The sequence below is a fragment of the Mus pahari genome, chromosome 4 (genome assembly GCF_900095145.1).
Source record: "Mus pahari chromosome 4, PAHARI_EIJ_v1.1, whole genome shotgun sequence".
NCBI classification, from domain to species: Eukaryota; Metazoa; Chordata; class Mammalia; order Rodentia; family Muridae; genus Mus; species Mus pahari.
Window position 1 is genome coordinate 117,936,514 of NC_034593.1, and position 10,791 is coordinate 117,947,304.

At 47.8% G+C, this 10,791-nt stretch overlaps 1 protein-coding gene across 1 annotated transcript in view; it reads left to right on the top strand.

Moving 5' to 3' along the window:
- The first annotated feature begins 205 nt into the window (after positions 1-205).
- Casp6 (caspase 6) overlaps positions 206-10,791 on the top strand; it is a 14,089-nt gene continuing 3,503 nt past the window's right edge. Inside the window, exons 1-5 of the mRNA XM_021196432.1 lie at positions 206-299; positions 4,453-4,494; positions 4,907-5,056; positions 5,437-5,513; positions 10,479-10,654. Of these exons, the coding sequence (XP_021052091.1) occupies positions 4,466-4,494; positions 4,907-5,056; positions 5,437-5,513; positions 10,479-10,654 (432 nt within the window). The 5' untranslated portion in view covers positions 206-299; positions 4,453-4,465. The remainder of the gene's footprint in view (positions 300-4,452; positions 4,495-4,906; positions 5,057-5,436; positions 5,514-10,478; positions 10,655-10,791) is intronic.

The window sequence follows — 10,791 nt, forward strand, 5'->3', positions numbered from 1 at the left end:
GGGACGGCAGCTCATGAGTTCACCACCCTGGACATGAAGTTGCCCTGCTTGCTCCCCCGGGCAGTGCCCCCCTTCCCCAACACTCACACATACACACATACTTAGCCTCACAGCCAGGCTCAGTGCTGGAGGAAGACACAGTGGCGTCTTGGCGTTGCCTGGGTGACGAAGGGCCCAGTTGCTGGGGGAGGCAGAGGCGGATCCTGGGGCGGGGCAGGGGGCGGGGCGGGGCTGGCAGGAAACGGGGCTGGAGAGCAGAGGCCTCGGGGCTAGGACACTGGGTGGCAGCTCGCGGGCAGGTAAGTGTGGGCACCGGGACGAGCCCGGGGCGCGGGGCAGAGGAGGGCGGGCGGCCCCCCGGGACTGCTGGGACCTGCGTAAGTGGGCTTGCGGCGCTGTGCAGTGAAGGACGTAACAGCCGTATTTGCTCAGGCTAACCCCGCCGCCGAGAACTTTTGTCCTCATGTCCGCTGCTTCCAGGCTGTTTAAACTTTAGAGGGCGGCGCTTGCGCTGTGTGGTAGAGAACTTGGCTCTGCAAGTTGAATCCTGTTTTTGTTGCTCGCGTCTGTCTGAAAAGTGGGAAGAAGAGGCGGACCAGGGCTTGGAGCACAGGCTTGCGGAGGTAACCAGGCTCAAGACCCCTAACCAAGGCCAGACCTGGGCGGGCACCTCCGCCACAGTGCCTCCTGCAGCCAGCAAACCTGTTGCTGTCCACGGGCTAGCCCCACACTTTTCTCCACACAGTGATAAACACAATAAAAACTGTTCTTGCTTCAGAACAGGCTTCTTGTCGCCTATCAAAACCGACACTGGTTAAAGTTAGGAACTTCAAGCCTGAAAAACCTTTAAGGTCTATCAGAGACGGCCTTTATTTCAGAGCTTCTGTCCTTATTCCAGAGGAAAACTGTAAAAGTCCCCATGGACCTGCAGGGAGCGGCCCTATTGGACACACAGGGTCTAGTGGCCATCTCCAGTTTAGGGATGAGGGGTGAGGGGTGGGAAGCCAGCTTGGGCGAGGGCACCGAATCGCTCCCCTTTTGTTTGATTCCTTTCCTCCCCTGTTCAGTTCTCTGTGTATGTGCCCTTTCTAGAGTTTGTTCTAGGGAGGTGAGTTACTTCTTACAGGTTATTAAATAGATGGTTGGCGGGGAATATGGGTAGATTCTCATGAGAGCTAGTTTGGAAAGTGACCTTTAGTGGAATGCCTGGTGACATGTAGGACAGATTTTGTAATCCACCAGCGTCGGGCTTTCGGTTCCGACCTTAGGCAGGCCTGGCCCTGATCTATGTTCTTGAGCTTTGGAAGTAATAAGATAAAGTATCTACAATACCGTGCAATCAATAACAGTGGCCGATAGCTTTATCTTGGAAGTTACCATAAAGAGGAAAAGAGGTGAGTGATTTTATACAAATTAAACTGAGGAGCTCAGAGGCCATGTTTACTTTAGGGTCCAACAGAAAAGGAAAAGTGAGACATGGCCAAGACTTACGGTTAATGTTGTATACAGTTTTGATAACCAGAACAGAGGTGAGCACACATTTCTAAACCTCCTATAGGGTGTCTTTTTTTTTTTTTTGAGACAGGGTTTCTCTGTGTAGCCTTGGCTGTCCTGGAACTCACTTTGTAGACCAGGCTGGCCTCGAACTCAGAAATCTACCTGCCTCTGCCTCCCGAGTGCTGGGATTAAAGGCATGCGCCACCACGCCCGGCTCTATAGAGTATCTTAATCTCAGCTACAGAAGAGGCTAAGGCAGCAAAGTCTCAGGTTCAAGGCCAGCCTAGATAGCACAGAGCAGCTCTTGGGAAAATGCTGTGCTATACACTTTGGATATGCTCCGCTATGACCCCGTCTCCGAAGGAACGCGGAGGCAAAAGGACTGTGAATCTGAAGCCAGCCTGGGGTATGTTGCTTTTAAACACTTGCTAAGGCGAGGCTCTCTTGATCAGTCTGCACCCATGTTGTGCTGGGCAGTCTTATGTCAATCTGACACAAACTAAAGTCAACTGAGAAGAGGGAGTCTCAGTTATGAAAATGCCCCCATAAGATCAGGCTGTGGGCAAGCAAGCCTGTAAGGCATTTTCTTAATTAGTGATCAGTGTGGGAGGGCCCAGCCCATTGTGCTTGGGCCATCACTGGGCTCATGGTCCAGGGTTCTATAAGAGAGCAGGCCGAGCAAGCCAGTAAACCCGTATCCCTCTATGGCCTCTGCATCAGCTCCTGCCTCCAGGTTTTAGCCCTGTTTGAGTTCCTGTCCTGACTTCCTTTCATGATGAACAATGATGTGGAAGTGTAAGCCAAATAAACCCTTTCATCCCCAGGTCCTTTTTGGTCATTACATCAATAAAATCCCCAACTAAGACAGATAGATATCTTGGCTATCTATTGTAATTTCCCCAAGCATACCCCCTCTCTCCCCTAATGCCTGTACTTAAGTATATATTAAAACTGTTCAGTGCTGGCAAGAGAGCTTAGCAGGAAAGGCACTTGCTACTAACCCTGGGACCTGGGACCAAATTATGGAAGGAGGAACCTGCTCCTGCAAGTTGTCACCTGACTTCCACAGAGCTGTGGTGTGTGCCTGCCAGCTCCCACACATACACAAATACATGTCAAAACTTTTTATTAAAAGACCCCAACTTTACATTAAACAAACCCTTACTGAGGGCGTGGATTTGACAGCCTGGAAACTGGGTGTTATTTTTAATAGATGTTGAACAGTTACTTAGGGCTAAGTGTGTAGGCCCTGCCCAGGCTGAAGGAGATGTGTGAGACAACCCACACTGAAGCTTCTCATTGGATGGGAAGAGCAGAGTTGGTCTCCAGGGCTTTCAAGGGAATTGGCAAGCTGTGGCTGGCATTTTTGCCACTTTGACAGCTCTCAGGTGCCTCGTTACAAAGCCAGGTTGGCAGTACCTTCCTGGATTCTGGCTCTGTAGCTACCACGACCCAGGAGTCGGCCTCCTAACACTTGCAGGCAATTCTGAGGCAGACAAGGAAACCTGCTTAGCACCTATCGGACAAGGAAATGCCCGACTGGACTCTTCGCTGAGAAATGGAGATGCCTGGGCAATCTCTAGGCTAACGGGGACTAAGCCACCTCCTCATTCAGCCTCACCACCAGGGTGGCCGTGGTTTTGTTTTATTGACATGAGGTTGGAAGAAGCAGTTGCGGGGACATCTGTTTAAGGACAGAGGGGAAAAATAATCAACTCCACCTCAAAGACACCTGCCAAAAGTTGTATCCTGTTAACTTTCCTCTTTGTTCCTAACTCTCTTCTCCCTTTAATTTGTTAACTAACCAAAAGAGAACAGATTATTGAACCAATTACAGTACAGATGCCATCTGCTGAATGTGCCTGCCTCTTTCTTTCTTCTTCTTTTTTTTTTTTTTTAAGATTTATTTATTTTATGTATGTGAGTGCACTGTAGCTGTCTTCAGCACATCAGAAGGTGGCATCGGATTCGCCCATTACAGATGGTTGTGAGTCACCATGTGGTTGCTGGGAATTGAACTCAGGACCTCTGGAAGATCGGTCAGTGCTCTTAAGCTCTGAGCCATCTCTCCAGCCCTGAATGTGCCTCTTTACATTTAACAGCATTGGAAGCTGGGCCAGGTGGTGCGTGCTTCTTGTCTGAGCTACTCCATGACTGTGAGGCCTCCCTGAACGACACTGAGATGATAACTTTGAGCTGCTCTGTTGGCTACATCTCAGGTGCTCGGTAGCCACAGGTGGCTAGTGACCAACACACTGCATTGCATACATTGAGCAAATTGGATCAGCACAGAGAGGCTCCCCAGAGTAGGGAAGGATGCAATGAAGGGTTGCTCAGAGGACTGTGAGGTAGCAGTAGTGAGTCAGGGATCCCTCAACAATGTTTTCATTGGAAATACATGAATCAGAAAATCAAAATCTGAGCCTTGCACTCCTCCAGTTAAGTAGATTTTGTGCGCTGGAAACACTGTAAACCACAGACAGGGTGGACTCAGTCCCCTGTATGATTCAGCTCCTGCTCTGTACACCAAAGCAACTGTGTATTTCCTCCAAACTCTGTAACCACAGAATTGTTTAACTCAAGGCACACATGTTTGGGTAATATTGTCTCCATTTCTGCTTATTATTTACTATTTTGAAAGTCAGAGGAGCAGAATGTTGTTGTAGCTGATTTACTCCTAGGATAGCTCCCCTTCATTTCCAGGGGTCCTAGAGGTCTGGGGTCTGAGGGGCAGAGGACCTTTGCTGCACTTTCGTTGAAAGTAAAATAAATGAGGAAAGTGTGGTGGCACACACCTTTAATCTCAGCCCTCAGGAGGCCGAGGCAGGTGATTTCTGTGAGTTAAAGGCCATCCAGGTTTACATAGAGAATTCCAGACCATCCAGGGCTACATAAAAAAATATGGTGTCAAAAAAAAAAAAAAGAAATTAACAAACAACTTTGTTTTTCCAATAGGCAAAAGTAAATCATGACAGAAACTGATGGCTTCTACAAAAGGTAAAGATATTCTTGTCTTGTAAAAGCCTTTCTGTTCTTGGTCACAACCGTCTTACATAATGGCGTCTTACGTAAGTTCAGTGATGTTTAGCATTTGGGGAGCTGAGATGTAGGTTTGGTTAGAGTAATAATTCTTACCTGTGGGTCATGACCCCTGTGGGGTCAAACGACTTTCACAGGGGTCAACTTTCTCAGGGTCACCTAAGGCCTTTGGAAACCACAAATATTTTCATTATAGTTCATAAGAGTAACAGAATTACAGTTACAAAGTAGTAACAAATATAACTTTCTGGGTGAGTAGGGGTCACCACAACACCAGCCAGGAACTACATTAGGCCGTGGAGAACCTCATTGTCAAAGGGCCTGGAGTGATTGTTTGTTTGTTTGTCTGTTTGTTTTAACTCTTCATTAGTAGGGAAATGTTCGATCCAGCCGAGCAGTACAAGATGGACCACAAGAGGAGAGGAATCGCCCTCATCTTCAATCACGAGAGGTTCTTCTGGCACCTGACACTCCCAGAGAGGCGGGGCACCAATGCAGACAGAGACAACCTGATTCGCAGGTAGTTTTCTCTGGCATGATGTAGCTAAGTGCTAGCTAATCGTAATTTAGCACTGATGACGGATTGAGAGCCCCCCTGGGACCCAGCGTGTGCTTAGCGTGCATGAGGCTAACACAAACAAACCACTGGGTTTTCCTTGTCACTAACGTCTGTGTAGTTGGTGGTTCAGAGTCGTCACTGAATTTGCTCTTGTCACTGCTAAGCCCTTTCACGGGGCAAATGATCAAGGGAATTGCCATAGTTGTTGTTTTTTTTGTTTGTTTGTTTGTTTTTTGTTTTTTAAATGTCTTAAAAATAGGCATGGAATTCCTCAAGGAGGTCAGGGTCTCGGATAGCCTGGAAATCCTGACAAGCTAATTCTGAGTTCCTTGTGTCACCAGGTTTTCCGATCTGGGATTTGAAGTGAAATGCTTTAACGACCTCAGAGCAGAAGAACTCCTGCTCAAAATTCACGAGGGTAGGTGGCCTCGCTCTTTAAGGTCTCTGATGGGATGGATGGGTACTCATGCTCTGTCCGTCTGTAGATCTGATTACCTGGGTCTGCAATCTGTTGCAGCATCATGCAGTAGGTATTCTTAGGATAATGCAATTTGGAGTCAGTCCTCCCTGCATGCTTTGAGCCTTCGGATCATTTGCTAATGGCTTGTTACTGCTACTTGCACTAATCATTTTGTGCTCTCTCCAGCGCTTCCCTTTAATTAAATTGAAAATAGTTATAATTGAAACTGGCTGCTTACTAGGTTTCCTGCTTTGCTCATACCTTTCGAGGACATGGGGTCTTGACTCTCCCGGAAGCTCCTGAGAGTCTGGTATGACACAGGGTGCAGCCACAGAGGCAGCTGTTGAGTGGTTGCTTCTAGGCTTTCAGTCTACTGTAGGGAAGTCTGTTCATTCAAAGAAACTTTTAATGTATTACCAAAGTCACGTGGGTCTTTAAAAAATAATTTTGAAATTACCAAATAGTCACTGTATAAAGCAGGTTTCATAGTGACCTTTGTGTTCCAAGAGCATTGTGCATTTTTTTTTAAAGATTTATTTATTTATTTATTGTATGTAAGTACACTGTAGCTGTCTTCAGACACTCCAGAAGAGGGCGACAGATCTTGTTAAGGATGGTTGTGAGCCACCATGTGGTTGCTGGGATTTGAACTCTGCACCTTTGGAAGAGCAGTTGGGTGCTCTTACCCGCTGAGCCATCTCACCAGCCCCGCATTGTGCATTTTTGACCATATTGACTCTACCTTCCGTTCCCCCATCTCCGCTCCAGCTGGTCTCCCTCCTCTTCTCAGATAGTCTGCCTTCTATGTTCATGTCGCATGAGTGTGACAGGTGAGAGAGCTGTGTGAAGCTGAAGGCTGCCCTTTCAGGGAGGGAATGTGAGTGTTCTCGCTCTGGGCCTGCCCTGTTTTGCTTAGGGCGATGTTCTCCAGCTCTGTGCATTTTTCTGCAGATGACATATTTAGTTCTTTAGGGCTGTGTGGACTCACCACGGTTCTCTACTTGGTATGAGTTGAGGGACAGCTAAGCTGATTCTATGGTTTGTCTGTTGTGAGCCGTGCTGCTGTAAACTTGGGTGAGCCGGCGTCTCCATGAGCTGTCCTGGATCCCCTTGGGTGTGCTCCCAGGGGTGGTGCAGCTGGGAGCTGGGCTTTGCTTTCTGAGGAAGCTTGGGGTTGATTTCCATGGTGTCTATGGTTGCTTACACTCTATCCAGCACCATACAAGGGCTCCCTCCTCCCCAGCCCCCTTCCCTCCTCCCTAGCCTCCTTCTCTCCTCCCCAGCCTCCATCCCTCCTCCCCTGCATACTTTCCCCCCTCCCTAGCCCCCTTCCCTCGTCCCCAAACCCGTCCTTCCTCCACATCCCCTTTTCCTCCTCCCCTGCCCACTTCTCCCCTCCCCATCCCCCTTCCCTCCCCCCAGCCTCTTTCCCTCCTCCCCAGCCTCCTCCCCTCCTCCCCAGCCCCTTTGCCTCCTCCCTAACCCCTTTCCCTCCTCCCCAGCCCCTTTCCCTCCTCTCCAGCCCCTTTCCCTCCTCCCCAGCCCACTTCCCTCTTTCCCAACCCCCTTCTGTCCTCCCCTGCCTACTTTCCCTCCTCCCCAGCCCCCTTCCCTCTTGCTCAGCCCAATCCCCACCTCATCTGCACGCTTTCCACCCTCCCCAGCACCGGTCCTTGTTGCTGTCTGTTTTAATGAGAGCCATTCTGACTGAGAGGAAGTGATCCCAAGGTCCTTCTGATTTGTGTCCCTCTGATGGCTGAGGTTGATGGACATTCTGTCACCTCGCTGCTGACACTTGGTATTTCAATTTTGCTTTTTTTCTTTTTTTCAAGACAGGGTTTCTATGTGTAGCCCTGCCTGCCCTGGAACTCTTTGTGTAGACCAGGCTGGCCTCGAACTCTCAGAAATCCATTTGCCTCTGCCTCTGAAGTGCTGGGATTAAGGGCATGTGCCACTCCTGCCTGGCTTGGTACTTCATATTTGGAGAAGCATCCCTGTGTTTCATTTATTAATTTCTGATTGGATTATTTGACTTTCTAGTAGGTTTCCCCTCCCCCATCATTCTTTGCATAGTCTAAATACTAACCTAATTTCTTCATATGTATGGACAAAAAAAAAAAAAAAGACTTCCTTTCATTCTGTAGGCTATATCTTCACTCTGGGAATTGTCTCTTTTGCTGTGCAGTTCATTTAATTTTTCACGTGGTCCCATTTGGTGGTCCTTGGAAGTGTTTCCTGAGCTATTGGAGTCCTTTTCAGAAAGGCTTTGTCTGTAACTTATTCTTTTTCTTACTCATGTACTATTTTGTGTCTGCAGGAGTGTGAGCCTGTAGGAGTGCCACAGCACCCGTGTGGGTGTGTGGGCCAGCTTTGGGGGGAGTCTTCTTCTACCACGTAGGTTCTGGGGCTCCCTCAGCCTGGGCCACAAGCTCCTTTACCCGTCAACCATCCCAGCATCCTGCTTATGCCTGGATCTTGAAGTGCTTATAGTCATCTCAGGTCTCCAGTGGACATCCAGTTTCCCTGCACTGTTTGTTAAAGAGATTGTATTTTGTCTTTTCTCTCATGTATGCTTTGATACCTTTACCAAAAGGACCTGTGTGGGTTTATGTCTGGGCCCTCGGTCCCATTGTCAGTGTGTCTCTGTGCTGTGTGGGTTTATGTCTGGGCCCTCCATTCCATTGGTTGGTGTCTCTGTGCTGTGTGGGTTTATGCCTGGGCCCTCCGTTCCATTGGTTGGTGTCTCTGTGCTGTGTGGGTTTATGCCTGGGCCCTCCAGTTCCACTGGTCGGTGTCTCTGTGCTGTGTGGGTTTATGCCTGGGCCCTCCAGTTCCACTGGTCAGTGTCTCTGTGCTGTGTGGGTTTATGCCTGGACCCTCCAGTTCCATCGGTTGGTGTCTCTGTGCTGTGTGGGTTTATGCCTGGACCCTCNTTCCATTGGTCAGTGTCTCTGTGCTGTGTGGGTTTATGCCTGGACCCTCCAGTTCCATCGGTTGGTGTCTCTGTGCTGTGTGGGTTTATGCCTGGGCCCTCTGTCCCATTGGTCGGTGTGTCTGTGCTGTGTGGGTTTATGCCTGGGCCCTCTGTCCCATTGGTCGGTGTGTCTGTGCTGTGTGGGTTTATGCCTGGGCCCTCCAGTTCCATTGGTCTGTGTGTCTGTGCTGGCACCACACTGGCAATCATTGTGGTGATAACCCCAGCGTTGTTCTGTTTGCTCAGGATTGCCCTGGCTATTAGGGGTCCCTCCTGCTTCAGTATCCAACTCAAAATGTTTTCTGATTGTGTGAAGAATTGTCATAAGAGCACATAGATAGCTTTTGTATGGTAGCCATTTTCTCACTATTGTCACCCCAGGAGCTGGAGACCTTTCACCTCTAGTTTATCCCTGTTTATTTCTTTTTTAATGCTATGGTAAATAGGATTCTGTTCCTGCTTTCTTTCCCAGTGGGTAGCATACAAGAAAGCTTCTGATTTTTGTATCCTGCTGTTTGGCTGAAAATGTTAATCAGATCGGAATTTTTCTATTGGAGTATTTAGTGCTTTTTTATTTTTAATTTTTAAAACTTTATGTGCTTGAGTGTTTTGTCTGCATGTATGTAAGTTGCCTGGTACCTTCAGAGGGCAGATGAGAGCATCAAAGTCTAAAGTAACAGATGCTTGCGAGCCGCCACATGGGTGCTGGGAACCTAACAGAGGGCAACCTGCGCTCTTACCTGCTGAGCCATCTCTCCAGCCAGTTAGTGTCTTTTAAGTATAAAATCGAACCGTCTACAAACAGGGATAATTTACTTCTGCCTTTCCCGTTTGTGCCTCTTTCATTTCTCCCTCTTGCCTTACTGTGCTAGCTAACACTTAAAATAGAGTATTGAGTAAGCGTGGAGGGGCTTTTGTTTTCTGAGGAAATGCGTTGCTTTTCCTGCTAGTGTAGAGCTGCTGTAGGCCGGTCATGTGCAGCCTGTGTGGTGGTTGAATTGTGTTCCTTCTGGTCCTGGATTCTTCAGGGCTTCCATCAGGAGATGGTGAACTTTGTCAACATCTTTTTCTGCATCTTTCACGATGATAATGTACTTCTGTCTTTGGGTCTATTTATATCATGTATTATAGTCACTGATTTGCATATGATGAGCCATCATTATAATCCTACAATTAAATTAACTTGGTCATGGTGTATGGTTTTTTTAATGTATTGTTGAATTCTGCTTGCAAACATTTTAGAGAGAATTTCTGTATCCATGGTCTTGGGGATGGTTTTTTTGTTTGTTTTGTTTTGTTTTTTTCGAGACAGGGTTTCTCTGTGCTGCCCTGACTGTCCTGGAGCTTACTCTGTAGACCAGGCTGGCCTCGAACTCGGTGCCTGCCTCTGCCTCCTGAGTGCTGGGATTAAAGGCGTGCGCCACCACGCCCGGCGGTCTTGGGGATGTTGTGTTGGTCTAGGATGTTTTTGTTGTTGCATCTTTAAGTAACTTGGATCTTAAAGGCACTTCCCTTTTTTTTTTTGTCTCCATTTTTCTGTACTTAAGAAAAGCTAATATTTTCAAATGAAATTGCTTTAAACTTTAATAATTGTTTTTTAAGCCAGCCATGGCAGGTCTCGTCTATAACTCCAGCACCAGGAAGCTGGGTGTGAAAGATCACAGAGATCACAGGCCAGCCTTCAGAGGCAACAGTGTCAGTCCCTGTCTCAGACAGCCAACATCAGAGAGAGTGTAGGGCCAAGAGACACTTTAGTCTGGCCAACTGAGACCCTATATTAAAGAAGAAAAAGGTGTGCGTTATTACAGGAAGTTTGTACTTTTTGAAGCAGGCCCTGCTCCTGCCATTCTGTAAGTGTATTTTTGTTCTCGTGCCTATAACTCACTGTTCCACATGTGGATAACAAACTCTCCTTTTCACCTCTGCATTCATTTTGGGCGCATCTGCAGTGTCGACTTCAAGCCACCTGGACGCCGATTGCTTCCTCTGTGTTTTCCTGAGCCACGGGGAAGGTAACCACGTTTATGCATACGACGCCAAAATTGAAATTCAGACGTTGACTGGCTTGTTCAAAGGAGACAAGTGTCAGAGCCTGGTTGGAAAACCCAAGATATTTATCATTCAGGTAAGACTGGTCTTATCAGCTATAAAACTCAGTGTGTTGATTAAAAAGGTTAAACAGTCAATTTCTAAAATAAGTTCCTCTACACACGCCTTTAATCCCAGCACTTGAGAGGCAGAGGCAGGCGGATTTCTGAGTTC